The sequence below is a fragment of the Melospiza georgiana genome, chromosome 31 (genome assembly GCF_028018845.1).
Source record: "Melospiza georgiana isolate bMelGeo1 chromosome 31, bMelGeo1.pri, whole genome shotgun sequence".
Taxonomy (NCBI): Eukaryota; Metazoa; Chordata; class Aves; order Passeriformes; family Passerellidae; genus Melospiza; species Melospiza georgiana.
In genome coordinates, this window is record NC_080460.1 from 2,796,027 (window position 1) to 2,811,479 (window position 15,453).

The 15,453-nt window shown below is 45.2% G+C and overlaps 2 protein-coding genes across 7 annotated transcripts in view; both read right to left on the reverse strand.

Moving 5' to 3' along the window:
• The window catches only part of ANK1 (ankyrin 1), a 69,413-nt gene extending 67,112 nt beyond the window's left edge, over window positions 1-2,301 (reverse strand). For all 6 annotated transcript variants that reach the window (XM_058042548.1, XM_058042544.1, XM_058042545.1 and 3 more), the window contains exon 1: window positions 1,319-2,301. In XM_058042548.1, the coding sequence (XP_057898531.1) occupies window positions 1,319-1,444 (126 nt within the window). In that variant the 5' untranslated portion in view covers window positions 1,445-2,301. The remainder of the gene's footprint in view (window positions 1-1,318) is intronic.
• Window positions 2,302-9,941: 7,640 nt separating this feature from the next.
• The window catches only part of KAT6A (lysine acetyltransferase 6A), a 29,897-nt gene continuing 24,385 nt past the window's right edge, over window positions 9,942-15,453 (reverse strand). The window contains exon 18 of the mRNA XM_058042383.1: window positions 9,942-15,056. Coding sequence (XP_057898366.1) covers window positions 12,475-15,056 — 2,582 coding nt within the window. The 3' untranslated portion in view covers window positions 9,942-12,474. The remainder of the gene's footprint in view (window positions 15,057-15,453) is intronic.

Sequence of the window (15,453 nt, forward strand, 5' to 3'; positions counted from 1 at the left end):
AAAAACGTCCTGATGTGGTGGTTCCTCACATCAGATCCCCTTAAAAAAAAAAAGGGGAAAGCTGCTCCATCAGCAAAAGGCCCTGCGGGGAGCAGCCTGCAAGCACTCAGCAATTATTATCAGTGCGCGAGGAGGATCTGACAGGACAGAGCCCACACTCAACCCCCCAGCTGCTGCCTGCAGGCCTCGCATCTGCCCTGATGTGCCCACCAAGGACTCCCTCTCTGTGGTCACAGACCCCTCCAGGCTGCCCTGGCCCAGCTTTAAGGACGAGCAGGGCTCTGCTCAGCACTCCCAGGGCCCAGCTATGAGGATGCTCCACCAGCAGAGCTCTGCCGTGAGGCTCCTGCCCACAGGGAAATCTCCAGCACTCAGAGGCAGAGGAGAAGCCCACCTGAGAGTCCCCGTGTCACAACCTCCTGTCAGAGAAGTCCTCGGTTATCCTTGGCTTCACCTCTCTCCTCGCTGCCTTTCTGCACTGGTGCATAGCCCAGAAACCCTCAGAGCGTGCTGAGATAAGAACATTCACGTTCAAGAGGTCTTCAAAGGGCAGCAAAGCCATCTCAGCAAGATGCCCACTCGTGCAGCAAGGGAAAAAACTGCCAAAAGTGACTTTTCAGGGGGGATCCAGAGCTCCAAACAGCATGCTGGTATCGGCAGAAGGGACAGACGCCTCTGTGCTGTCCCTGATTCCCCTCACCTGCTGGATGACCCCCGTCCCATACACAAATACAGCAGCAGGACCCACAGAGCTCTGCACAAAAATGCCTCCTCTGCCAGGAGTCTGCTCCTGCTGTGCCCTGGTTTCAGCATTCTGCATGGCAAGAATATCCTGCCCCCTCTCAATATCCTGGTGCAGGTTAAGCAAGGGATGGGGTGGGCAGCAAAATGAGTCCTTCACTAAAAAAAAGGGGCGGGGGTCTCACGTTCCTAAGCCCTGAACACAAAAACAATTGTGGGAAACTGAAGGAAGCCAGAAAACAGGATTATTATCCTAGAGATCAAATCTGTTACTGGGCTGAGTGAGTCTGTAAAGCTGCCTGGATAAAGCCCTCAGTTCCCTTACCCCTCACTGAGGTTTTTTAATATCTGAGCTCCCTCCCTCTCTCCCCCAGCTCAGGGTAAACAGCAGATTTCTGCTCCCAAAAGTTGTCCTGTGCTTGCCAGACTGTTCCTCTGCCCTATCCGACAGGCTGCCTGCACACAGCCTTGTGCAGGGACCTTTGTGCCCCCTGTGCCATGCTGTGCCCACCCTGCCGTGCCCCCAGACACAGTGTGGGCTCGTTGCAGGGCTGCAAACCCCAGCAGCAGCACTGACCTTTTTCTTCCTGTCCCGAGAGCGGTTCCTGCGCTTGCGGTTGGATTCCTCCTTCTCCTTCTGCTCCTGCAGAGCCTGAGCCTCGATGTCTTTGATTTTCTTCAGCTGCTTGGCGGCTTGAGCCATGGCTGGTCACGCTGCAGTCCCCTCCAGAGCTCACACCTGCACTTTTTTGGGCAGCGCTCTCCTATTCCTGGCCGGGGGAATGCGCTCCCCTCTCCCAAAACGCTGCCGACCCAGATGAGCGAGAAAGCAGCGATGGGAGGAAAATTGGAAGCAGTCAGTAAGCCCCAAAAGGACAGCCAGCGTCTCCAGGTAGTTGCTAGATGCAAGCTGGGACCACTTTATGAGCCACGGATAATCCCAAATCCAGGTGTTCCAGGGGTTCTCCGCACCATTGCAGCAGCCCTGGGCCGTGCTGGCACATCACAGGAGCCTTGTGGTGGGACAGGACGCCGGGCTGGTGTTGTGCTCTCCCTCCCTCCCTGCTCCTCCTGCAGTGGGGAAAAAAGCTGCAGGCAGTCAGCCACAGGAAGGAAAATAACTCCCAGCAATTAATGCCTGGTGACAAGAGAGGAGCGGTGCAGAAGGAGGCCGATGCATTTCATCCGACTCCTGAGTTCTCTCTCTGTGGCGATGGCTAAAGAGCAGCAAGCTGCATCCTGTTCAGTCAGGGGCTTTTCCACTGCAGTGCCTGCTGAGGCAGGCACATATTCCAGGCTCTCCGATTCTCCTCCTCGCTGTCAGCCCGTGTGCAGCAGCAGCAGCAGCAGCAGCAGCAGCCGCATCACTCACTCACTCACTCACTCTCCCGGTTACGATTCCGTCTTCCTGCAAAGGGAGCAGTGGGCAATGGCTGCATTGCTCAGCAGGCAGGCAGGCAGCGTCCCCGCTCAGGAAACAGCAGATTCTGCAAGGGATGTGCCAAGTGCTGGAGCAGAGTGCAGCCCAGCAGCATCCTTCCTCCCTTCCCGGCTCGCATCTCCCCGCTGACTGAGCAGCGAGGGGAGGGGAGGGATCTGAGCCGTGAGCAGGAGGCAGAAATGAAGGGCTCAGTTCTGCTCTTCACACAGCAGCAGCAGCAGCAGCAAATTAAACCCAAGCTGCCAGCTCCTGCCTGGCCGGGCATCCCCAGAGCTCAAATCCTCTCTGAGGGTACCCAGGGTCAGCCATGCCTGCTCTGCACAGAGCCCTGCGTTCCTCCTGCTGCTGTTTTCCAAAAGAGCAAACAATTCCAGGTTGGAACGCAGGGGTGAGGCCTGGAGGAATGACTTTACAGGGCACCAGTATGTAATGGGACCAGGATAAAACCAGGATGGGGTTTTTTGGGGTGGGCTCTTCGTGGGGACCACAGCATCACCTGCAGCAAGGTGTGCTCCTGAGCATCCCTGCCTTTATCAGCTCAGTTCTTGACTTTGGTTCCTGCAAAAAGCGCCACCAGTGTGTCAGGGGACCAGGATAAAACCAAGATGGGGGTTTTGGGGTGGGCTCTTCGTGGGGACCACAGCATCACCTGCAGCAAGGTGTGCTTATCAGGCACCTCTGAGCATCCCTGCATTTATCAGATCAGTTCTTGTGCCTTGGAAAAAGCATTGCCAAGGTGCAAACACCATCACCCGCAGCAAAATTTGCTTCTGAGCATCCCCGCTTTTTCCTGCTCAGTTCTTGTGCCTTGGAATGGGTGCAAACTCCATCACCTGCAGCAAAGTGTGCTTATCTGTTCAGGCACTCCTGAGCATCCCTGCCTTCATCAGCTCAGTTCTTGTCCCTTGGAAAAAACATTGCCATGGGTGAAAACACCATCACCTGCAGCAAGGTGTGCTCCAGAGCGTCCCTGCCTTTTTCTGCTCAATTCTTGACTTTGGTTCCTGCAAAAAGCGCCACCAGTGTGTCAGGGGACCAGGGTAAAACCAGGATGGGGTTTTTTGGGGTGGGCTCTTCGTGGGGGCCACACCATCACCTGCAGCAAGGTGTGCTCCTGAGCATCCCTGCCTTTATCAGCTCAGTTCTCGTCCCTTGCCAAAAATATTTCCTAGGTGCAAACCCATGGGCAGAGTGGCCACGGAAAACTGTCTGCACAGGTGGAACTCTGCAAATGCTGCAGTTTTCTGGAGCCGGCTCCCCAGATTCTGGGTAGTTGTGGTCCCTTTGTGATAAAAGATGGCAAAGCAGGGATTAATGTCAATTCCTCAGCAAATACCCAACAGTCACCTAAATAACTGGAGAGAAGCTGAGATGCAAACTTATTGTGCACACACTGTAGGTCACTTTTTTTGCTGGAGTAAATTTTCTCGCATTTTTTCCCCTTTATTTCTTTTCCCTTTGAAGTTCCCCCAGCTCTGCTGCTTTACCCATAGACCAAGGAGTGCTAAAACCAAGAAAAAAGACTGGCACACCATACAGTTTTTAAAGAATATGATGACTGATAACATAGAGAAGATCCTGATAAAATATGAAGGACAGGAAATGATTAAATTTTAAAATGTGTTTCCTAGTACAGCTTTAGTTCTGTGCATTTTTCCCACATCGATAAATAATACGCTCAAGTCTAGATACAGCTGCACATCTTTTTATAGCAATGTTCTCTCAATGCCCATGGGAAAAGAAAAAAAAAAATCACAAAATTAAATAGGAGCTGCAGAATTTAAATTCTCCACAGACAGGAGGGAGCTGGGAGCTCCCTTCAGTAGGACTGTCACCCTAATAATAATAATAAAATAAAAAAATATCACCCTAATTGAGCCTCCTCCACACGAGTCCTTTGCTGGGGACTGAGGCAGCCAGAACAGAGCAGGAGCTGGCAAATAATGAGGAACTGATGGAGAAGATGCTGAGGCTGGCCAGGCTTTGCGTGCTCACAGCTTTGGAGAACGTTATGGCCGTGTGGTTAAGATGTCTCAGCTGCTAAAAAGCAAAATTCCTGGGTTTCTACACACAGATCCCACCTCTTAACTCCTTGGAAGCCAGGGCAGAGTGAGCACAGAGCAGGAGTGCCAAAAACTGATAAAGGGGAATGCTGAGGCTGGCCAGGCTTTGAGAATGCTGTGGGCAAGAAGCTGAGATGTCTCGGATGTTAAAAAGAAAAATTCCTGGGTTTCTACATGCAAATCCCACCTCTTAACTCCCTACAAACCAGAGCAGAGTGAGCACAGAGCAAGAGCAGCCAATAACCAGAGACTGATGGAGGAGATGTTGAAGTTAGCCGGGTTTTGTGTGCTCTCAGCTTTGGAGAATGCTCTGGGCATGAAGCTGAGATGTCTCAGATGTTAAAAACCAAAATTCCTGGGTTTCTGCACAGGCAAATAACCAGGAACTGATGGAGAAGATGCTGAGGCTGGCCAGGCTTTGCAGCTTTGGAGAACGCTGTGGGCATGCAAGTTGAGACGTCTCAGCTGCTAAAAAAGCAAAATTCCTACATTTGCTCTGGGAACAAGGTGAAGAGCCCAGCACCTCTGGGCACTTCAACCACTTTGCTGAACCTAGGAGTCTCCTGGAAAGCTTTTTATTTTGTCGCTGCTGCTTTTAACCCGCTAACCCGTTTGCTGCCTTGTGCATCAGGCACTGTGTTCTCTCCTTTTCTGAGCGGTGAGAAGCACGTGCAGGGGATGTGCGAGACCTCAGTTATCAATTTCTCTTTTCCTGTTCCTGGCATCCTTAGGCAGCGTTACCAGATGCTCCAAACAAGAGGCTGGAATAAAAAGCAGCTGCATTAAAGAATAGGGAGACCTAATGAACTCAGAGGTAGAGTTTGAAAAGCCATCTAAGAAAGAATTTACTCACAAAAGCAGCCTGGAATTTACTGTTCCAGGTTAACAGCACAGCTCAGAGGGATTATTGATCCAATGCACTTCAGGTATAGCCTGGAAGACACCAAAAGCATCATCTGCCATCCCCAGAAAAGGAAGGTGCATTTGAGTTGATGCAGAGCTTTTACCAGGGCAACTGATACTTGTATTTTTCTAGGGCTAGAAATGTTTCCCTGTTAAAACTCATTTTCCTTATTGCTTTACCTGGAACACTGTTGTATTCTTTAGACCCTGACTAAAGAACACAGTGATCTCCAGTTGTACACGAGCTGTCAGATTTTCTGTGACAGTGTTCACAGGGGTTCTTGGATGAGGGAAGAGATGAGGATCTGACTCCATGTTTCAGAGGGCTTGATTTATTATGATAAATATTACATTAAAACTATACTAAAAGAATAGAAGAAAGGATTTCATCAGAAGGCCGGCTAAGAATAGAAAAAGAAAAGAATGATAACAAAGGTTTGTGGCTCGGACAGAGAGTCTGAGCCAGCTGAGTGTGGTTGGCCATTAATTAGAAACAACCCCATGAGACCAATCACAGATGCACCTGTTGCATTCCACAGCAGCAGATAATCAATGTTTACATTTTGTTCCTGAGGCCTCCCAGCTTCTCAGGAGGAAAAATCCTGAAGAAAGGATTTTCCATAAAAGATGTCTGCGACAAGCTTCCAGTCAGTTCCACCCTAGAACATCACAATTCCCTTTTTTGTCTTCCTTCTGCACCAACATTTCCTGCTTGGATTTCCTGAGCCCTGAGCAGAATCCGTGATGAAGGTTCCTGTGGACATCATGATGAAGGTTCTTGTTGAGAGCAGTGATGAAGGTTCTTGTGACCACCAGAACCTTCCAAACAGATCAAAGTGCTGTGGCACAGCTGGATTGACAGAGATGATGAAGGTTGTCTGCAATGGCCTCTAATTCTCAGGGTTTTTTTAGTACTTTCCATGGTTTCCAGCCCTTCAGCCATCACCTGCTGACCCCTTGCTGTCCATACCCAGGCACTTCTGAAGATTTCTTTTTGCAGACCAACTCCTGCGGTTTGCTTTGGTCTTGGGAGCACGCTGGCTGGCACAATGCAAAGGAGGACAAGGACACTCCTAAAGTAGCTGCAGTCTTACTTCAGACTGCAGGAGGCTTTTATCAGAAGGGAACAAACGCACGGAAACTTGAACCTGCTCCCCTGGAGAACAGCTCCTCCCAGTGGGACTCACTGAAGCCCCGAGCCTGGAAATTTGGTGACCAGAAACAAATTCAGTCCTTCCTGAAGCTGCAGAAAGAGGCGTCCACAAAGCACTTGTGGATGACAGAACTGATATCATGAGTTTCTTTGTATAGATAAAATAAAATAAAATAAAATAAAATAAAATAAAATAAAATAAAATAAAATAAAATAAAATAATAAAATAATAAAATAAAATAAAATAAATAAATAAAATAAAATAAAATAAAATAAAATAAATAAAATAAAATAAAATAAAATAAAATAAAATAAAAAAATAAAATAAAATAAAAAAATAAAAAAATAAAATAAAATAAATAAAAATAAAATAAAAAATAAAAAATAAAAAAATAAATAAAAATAAGAATAAAATAAAATAAATAAAATAAAATAAATAAAAAATTAAAAATTAAATAAAATAAAAAATAAATTTAAAAAATAAAATAAATAAATAAAAATAAAAATAAAATAAATAAAATAAAATAAAATAAAAATAATAAAACAAAATAAAATAAAATAAATAAATAAAAATAAAAAATTAAATAAAATAAATAAATAAAAATAAAATAAAATAAAATATAGTGATTTCACTTATCTCACCACAAAATTTTTTTTTCTTTTTTTTTTCTGTCCAGCATTAATTTTTATCTTCTTTGGAGAAGTTGTTTGGGAAGTATCTGGGATTGCAGATGATCTCTTTTTGCTGCTTGTTCCTACTGAGTAAAATGACAACTTCACTAAACAGACTTTCTCCTTTAGCTGAAAGGTACCATGTGATATATTAGCCAAAATATTAGTAGAAAATGTTCAGTAATTTTATTTAATTATTTGTCACACAGCACCATATAACTTTTTCCTTAAAAACTGATTTTTTTTAGTATGACAAATCTGTTACTTCAATCACAAGATGGGATTCTACTATGTGACACAAATGACAAACATATTGACACAGTGACAATTGTCACTTATCCAGAGTTCACAGGGCAAAGTGTTTGGCAAGGGAGAGCAAACAAATACTGACAGAGGAACCCTTAGGAAAATTATGACACAAAATTATGAACGGGGTCATTATGTGCCACAGAGCTGTCCAACAGAATAGAATCTCCCCATAAGGAAGGAAATAAGGAAATAAATTGTTGACTCTCTCTGTTTTAAGGTGTTTCTGCACCTGTTTCAAGACATGAAACACGAAGTCCTGCCTTGCTCAAGGAGAAAAATCAATGTTTGGTGAAGTTGTTTTGAGATTCTCTGTATTCGGGGCAAAAGGATTTTACATTCAAAGCTCAACTCCAGACATCTATTTTTAGTAAATTATTCTGGCTGACAAGCTGTGCTGATAAAAGATGCTGCAGGCCTCACCTGAGCTGCTGTGAGCCTGGTCTGCCTCTGTCAATCTGCATTCCTCTCTCTCTCGCAGAGATTGGATCTCAGCAAGGAGCTCTTCCCCTGAGCTAATTAAGGTGGTTCAGTTCTTTTTAGCTTTTTCTGAATTATCTCTCTGATGAGCTTTCAGAACTGCTGTAACCCTTTCAGATCATTCTCCTTTCAGTCGGTTTCTTTCAAAAACCACGACTCCAGTCTCTCAGGCAGTAATTTGTTGAAATAATTTAAAATTTTCCTGCATACCGAGAGCTGGCAGCAGAAACTTTGGCTCACCTATTAATTAGAGCAAACCTGAGAGTGTTGAATAGAGCAAATCTCCTCATGTCCAGAACCTGCAGGAGGAACTGTTCACACCCTCTGTGCTACCAAAGGTTGATGCTCTTCCAAACAGCCACATTTCAAACCTGTTTTGGCTTGGAAATTCTCCCAAATCAAACCAAACCAAACCAAACCAAACCAAACCAAACCAAACCAAACCCAAACCAAACCATTCTCTAATGGCAGGATTTGATCATTTGATCCGTTGATGCTCTTCAAAACAGCCCCATTTCAAACCTGTTTTGGTTTGGCAATTCTATCAAACCAAACCAAACCAAACCAAACCAAACCAAACCAAACCAAACCAAACCAAACCAAACCAAACCAAACCAATCCAAATCAAATCAAACCAAACCAAACCCAAACCAATCCAACCCAACCCAACCAAACCAAATCAAATCAAACCAAACCAAGCCCAAACCATTCTCTAAAGGTAGGATTTGATAGTTTGTTGGTCAAGAACCTGCAGGAGGAATTGTTCACACCGTGCTCTGTGCTACCAAAGGTTGATGCTCTTCAAAGCAGCCACATTTCAAACCTGCTTTGTCTTGGAAATCTCCCAAACCAAACCCAAACCAAACCAAACCAAACCAAACCAAACCAAACCCAAACCATTCTCTAATGGCAGGATTTGATAATTTGTTGGCCAAGATTCTAAAAAAGATGTCACCTTGTTCATGGCTCCAAGCAAGTGTGGTTGTCACCAAGTCAGCCCACACAAAGCGAGGCTGGGTATTTTTGTTGTTAGTTTTTAATTAACAGTTCAGCCCGTTTGATCAAATAACGCTTTTTATAAACATATAAAATATTTATAAAAACATTTTATATGTTGCCCTCTTGAAGAAAACCTTGTGACAGCACGTCTGAGGAAAAACCTTTGGGAGGTTCTTGTGGCCACTGGGTCTTTACACGGCTCGGGCCACAGGAGGCCGAGGCAGCGGCTCCTTGCTGAGGATTATCGAGTTTGTCACAGGGAAATCCAAGCAGTGACCACAGCCACGCTGGAACTGTGCTTCCCTCTAGCGTTCTGAGAGCTCTGAGCTTGCGGAGAACGCACATTGCAATGATCCAAATGTGCCTTAAAGCTGCAGGGCAAACCTCGCTGGTGAAATGGCTCCTCCTCCTCCTCCTCTTCAAGGTTCTCATTGCAGATGAAGGAGCACTTGGAAGGGGATGGAGGAAACTTCAAGCACACACTGCCAGTTTTGAGGGACTCAAGTCAAAATTACACATTGAAGCTGATAAAAACCAGGACCACGCTTGGTTTTGGTCAGCCTTGGCAAAGAGGAGTTTGAAGGTGGTGATTTCTGGAAAAAGCTTCAAGATTGGTCTTCTTTTTGTCTAATTGGAAATTCTAGATAAAAATTAACATGATTGCTGCAGACAACTTTTATAAAATCTCCTTTCCTTAGGATTTTTTCCTCCTGAGAGGCCTCAGGAACAAAATGCAAACAATGGTTATCTGCTGCTGTGGAATGCAACAGGTGCATCTGTGATTGGTCTCATGGGGTTGTTTCTAATTAATGGCCAATCACAGTCAGCTGGCCCAGACAAAGAGTCCAAGCCACAAACCTTTGTTATCATTCTTTGCTATTCTATTCTTAGCCAGCCTTCTGATGAAATCCTTTCTTCTATTCTTTTAATATAGTTTTAATGCAATATACATAATAAAATAATAAATCAGCCTTCTGAAACATGGAGTCAGATCCTCGTGTCTTCCCTCAACACAAGACCCCTGTGAACACGGTCACACATGATCAAGAGATGTCATAAATGAATTCTCTTTCAGTGAAAAGAGTGAAAAGTGAAAAGCCCACAGGGAATCACTGTCCCAGGACCAAGGGAGAGCATTCACCGCTCCGATGGGAAGAACAAAAATTTACACGCACAACTGACATCCAAAATGGCTCAACATAATTTATTTTTTTTATGTTAAAATGTACAGAGTTCTTTTGAAAGTACTTGCTAGAAAGGGGAAAAAAAAGTGATATTACATACAAGGAGAGGAAGGGAGACCATCCAGCCAGGAGCGTATGACATGGAGAATTACAAAGGCATCTAGGCACCCCCTTCCCCTTAGCTTACAAGTCACCATGAACAAAGTACAAAGAGGTTACAAAACAGGAAAAGCAAATATAAACAGACAGGAATAGACTCAGCTTCATTTGTACATGCGGCTTTTAGAGGCATCTGGAGCTCCTATTCACACACTCTAGAGATCTCTTTAAAGAGAATTTTATCTTTCTTAAAATAGTTTTTAATATTCTACAACAAAGATAAAAAATTTTAAAGATGGAATGAAATGAAAAAGCTCTTATTTTTAAAAGGCATCGAAGTCACTAACAGTGAGTTTTTTTTAATTTCTTTTAGAAGATTACCCAAGTTATCTTGCTAAAAATACATTTTTTTTTTTAAACAGAAGTGAAAAAATGGTAGGTACCAATATTACTGCGTTGGATAATTTCTTTTTATATATAGAAAAGAACTTTTTTTTTTTTTTTTTCTCTACAATAGTTCTACAGTCACAAAGGTTTGTGGAAAAGGGAGCTGCCCAATTGATAAAAAAACCCATACAAAACCAAACCAAACAGAAAGGCAAACAAACTAAATTCATGGCCCTCGTTTCAACAGCTTCTCCTCCTGTCTCAGACCCACCCCACCCCCAGGAAGCAGCGACACAGCTGAAGATCTAAGAAGAGAGGGCAGCACAGTCCGCTTTCTACACGGGTTATTTGGAACTGGAATAGTATATACAGAGAAATGGGGTCCTACACAGCCTTGTACATGCTCAGAACTAAACAGAAATCATAAAAAGTGGAAGTCCTTTGAATTCTGCCTTTCGTGGTTAGCAGTTACTGGAGGAAAAGTCCATTTTAGTGCATCTGAAGAAACCCCAACTTTTTTTTTAGATTCTTTTGGTTTAAAAAAAAAACCAAAAAAACAAAAGGAATTAGTCTTATTAATGTGTCTGCATTTCTACTTCACATACAATAAAAAAAAAGAACTTTACATTAAAGGGTTGTCCCTTTTTGTATTGGGTGACATGCCAGCAGTGTAGCCAAAACTAATGTAAAGTGGATTTTGCAGCAATAAAGAGCAAAATCCTGCCGCCTAGACCCTGCTACGGTGTTGGGACGGTTTCACTGCTGAAAAAAAGAGGCTGATTCCCTTTTCCCCACACTGGATCAAACGTGCGGCTCTATTTCTACACAACGGGTATCAAACACAGCAAGAGAATCAGGAGAAAACATCACTGACCCCCCCTCCCCAGAAAGCGGCACCTTGAGCATCGTCCCAGCCCAGCCCAGGCATGGAGAGTGACAAGGACAGCACAGGCTGGTTCTCACAACAGCCACCAAACGCACACTTCTTCCTCTTCCAGCACTCCCCAAGCCAAGAGATTCGCCTGGAAACAGCTGTGTCTGAGCTCGGCCTGACCCAAAAAAGGCTCAGAACCAAAAAAAACCCTCAGCGTTTCCAAGCGTGCCTGGGATCTCAGAGCTGGGGCTGCTCACCAGCGGAGCCTGCAACCATTTCCTTGTCCTAACAGACCATGATTGCCCACCCTTGTCCTCCTCACCACTGCACAAGGGAGGCAGAACAAGCTCTCTCTTGAGATGCTTCCAGCAGTTCAGTGACAGAACATGTGTGCACGCGTGCACATGTGTGTGTGTGTTCACGTGCACGTCCGGGTGGTGAACGGGATCATTTTAAAGTTACATTATATTTTCAGCATAAAACATACAATTTCAATTAACTCGTCTACAAAAAACACCAATGTGAATGGTTTATTGTTTACACTTAACTCCAAATTTTACTGAGGGTGAGGGAGTCAAGGAAAATTAAAGCTTTTTCCTGACTTGCAGAAACAAAAGATTTTTTCCTTTATCCTCTGTGTCCCCTTCCAAATCTCCCAATAAGTGCCTCCTGCTAGAAGTAGGAAATGTTAGGTGGGGTTTAGAGGGAAGGGTTGTTATTCTTTGAGATGTCAAACATTTTACATGGCTGCAGCACTAGAAACTGCATACAGAGGGGCACAGGGGAGGGAAAAGGACAAATATTGGAAAAAAAATTTAGGAAGATGATTTCACGTTACACATAGTCTGTCCACTTTGTCAGCAAAGTAAGGCTCTTTTTAAATTATGAGAAGATTTTTGTGCATGTTTCCCCTCTAAAAAACATCTGTAAGTGATTTTAGCTGTAAAATGTTTGACGATTGTGAAGAAAAGAAAAAACAAACAAACAAACAAAAAAAAAATCAAAAAAATAAAGACCAGGCTTCCTAAAAAATAAAATAAACCAAAGAAAATCCCTCTAAATCTACAGCAATATTTTAACTGGAAAAAGGTCCATTTTCTCTGGTTCGTCAGTATAAAAGGTTCCTTTATTTATATTTATTTCAGTTTTTTTAGGATGCAAGTCGATCTTGCTCATCTTCTCATGTATGGTCCGTTAAGAGACTGCTTGGGCACCCCAGCAGCGTTCATGTAGCTGTGATGGGAGGGACCAGTGTACATCATGTTCCCGTGAGGGTTTGGCTGCATAGGCTGCTGGGTATAGGCCTGGCTCCCCATCATTCCCATCTGCATCTGCATAGGATACTGTGCTGTCTGGTTCATGTAGGCAGGGTTGCTGTGGTAGCTGCTGTTCATCATGGGCTGCGTCATCCTGTAGCTGTTCATGGCGTTCAGGTTCATGTTCATGGAGTTGACGTTGTAGGGCGCCGCGGGCATCAGGTTGACGCCCATGTTCATGCCGCGCTGCACGGCCAAGGTCCGGGGCCCGGCCTGCATGGCCACGGCCGGGGGGCTGCGGCCGTACAGCTGCTGCTGGTGGGCGCTGGCAGAGGGCAGGGGCGCCGATTTGGAGCGGATGGAGATGTGCCCCTTGACGGGCATCTGCCCCTGCAGCCGCTGCGTGTGCGGGATGCCGATGTTGGTGGCCGACATGTTGCACTGCAGCAGAGGGGAGGTGAGGTTCATGGTGGTGGAGGCCAGGTTGGGCGGGGGCGTCATGGTGGCTTGTGCTTGCGGGGTGCCGGCCAGGGGGTGAGAAGGAGCCAGCTGAGCCAGCCCCGTGTTGGAGAGAGAAACGCTGGTTGCATAGGAAGTCACAGCAGGAGAATGGCTATAAGGCATGGCATGAGGGTCCATTATGGTGTTTGTCAGCTGCTGCAACTTGGCTAAACTGAACGTGGCTGATGGTTGTGAATAGCTCCCGGCACCAAAATCCCCTGGAATCCTCTCGTAGATGCTTATGTTACCGGTGCTGCCTGACTCGGGTATTTCCATGATCATAGGTGCTGGGGTGAAGCTGTTGTTCATGCTACACTGGGATAATGGAGGTTGCTGCTGGGGTGGAGGTGGGGGCTGTGGCTGCTGGGACTGAGGCTGCTGCTGCTGTGGCTGTGTTGTTGGTTGCTGGTTACTCGGGGGCCTTTCTACTACACAGCTCTGAGGTGACTTGATATTACAGTTAGCTGCAGGCTGGACGCTGTTTTGCTGCATCATGCTGCAACTGCTGCCAATGTTTGCCATTTGCTGAGTGACAACACAACTGTTCTGAGTGAGGCTGCTGGAAGAAGACAGTCCTCCGTACGAACAGCTGCTCTGGGAAGAGTTATTTCCACAAATGCTGCCTCCCATCGTGGAGTCATAGCTGCTGGGGTTTTCATAATTCTCTGTAGTGCTCTCAATGCTGCCAAGGTCACTGAAGCCACTATCCACCACCTGCTGGGAGTGGTCCGATACTGAAGGCACATCCATCATGGGGCTGGTCTCCATGTTCTGCATAGAGGGTGCGGACAGGGATCCTTGCTCAGGGCTGATCTGGGTGTAGCTGCTCTCCAGAGCGGGCACGTTGGGGCTGCTGACAGAACGCACGGACTGGCTGGGGTGGGACTGAACAGAGGATATTGGACTGTTGTGTTCTGAGGCCTGGCAATCTTCAACCATTGATATCTGAGGATCCTCCTCAGTCTGGGTATAGCTCTGCAAAGTCTGACAAGCTGCAAGAGTTTCTTCACAGTCCTGGTAAGCTACATCGTGCTCATTGCTTTCCTCCTGTGTCAAGGACTGGACTGCTTGAACAGTTTCAAGATCTAGTTCACTATGAGGAATCTCCTCCTCTTCCTTTAATTCAATTAGCCCCTCTTTATTACTTTGCTCTTCTTCATGATCATCTTCAGACCCAGGGACGTGCTCTGAGCCCACTGATGTCTCGTTGGAAGCCTGCTCTTCCTCAGAATCTGCCTCTGCTTCATCTTTTTCTTTTGCATCTTCTCTACTGCTTGGGATGCTTGTTTCTAAAAAACATTCTTGCACCTGAGGCTCCTCCTTCACCCCTTCTTTAACAGGCTGTTCCTCCAATTCTTTTTTCTTCAAAGACTCTGGATGACCATCGTCTTCATCATCAGCGTCGTGATCTTCGTTTTGATTTGTCACTACTGCAACTTCCTCTTCTTCCTCATGGTCGTGTTCAGGTTCATCTAATTCTTGCTGCTCTTCTTCTGATTGCCTCTGCTCTTCTAAAATCCGTGGCTTCTCCTCTACTTCCTCTTCTATCTCAGGTTCTTTGACTTCTGGCACTGGACTGCTGTTGCTGTCCACAGGAGAAACTGCTCTTACTTCACTGCTGGCTATGTCTTCCTCTTCTCCCTCTCCTACCTCTTCTGCTTCCATATTCACATCTTCCTCTTTCCTTTCCTCGGTCAGAGGCAGGTCCTTCTGCTCAACACATTCTTCCTTATCTGAAATTTTGGCTTTACGCCCTGGTTTTGAATTGGCTGCCACTTCATCAGCTATTTCATCCTGAGCTGACAGTGGCACCTCTTCCCGGCTCATTTTAAATCCTGGTTTTCTACCAGGCCTTTTCTTCCAGTGGACTGGTTTTCGGCTTTTCCCTTTTGGCCATCCCTTCTTCTTTTTCACAGGTGTGGAAGTATCTGGCTCAAGTGAAGAATCTTTTGCTTCACTATTCCTCAGCATAGATAACGGTTTCAAGGGTGGGTTACCTGAAAATACAAATTGAAAGAAACTGTTCAAACATTTTTTGTTTGACCTAAGCATTCATGGAAGCCTTCCATGTTTATCAACTTCAATATCAGCTTAGAAATTTATTGGAATGACAGATGTGACTTCTGAATTGTTAGTGGATTCTAAGCAAGCAGTCACAACCAAATTATTTTATTTGATGAACTGAAGGTTCAGAGAACTTTGGAGAGATATGAGAAGCTGAGAGGGTGAACATGCAATGTGATGAAGAAGAGGATGTCAGAAGAGGCAATTTATTATTTCCCTTCGTTATGGAAAATTGGGGGCTTGCCAGGTCATTTCCATTTTATTTCTGTAAGTGACTCTGCTGCACAGTTTTTCCACAATCACAGATAATAATTCCATTAGGAAAGCTGA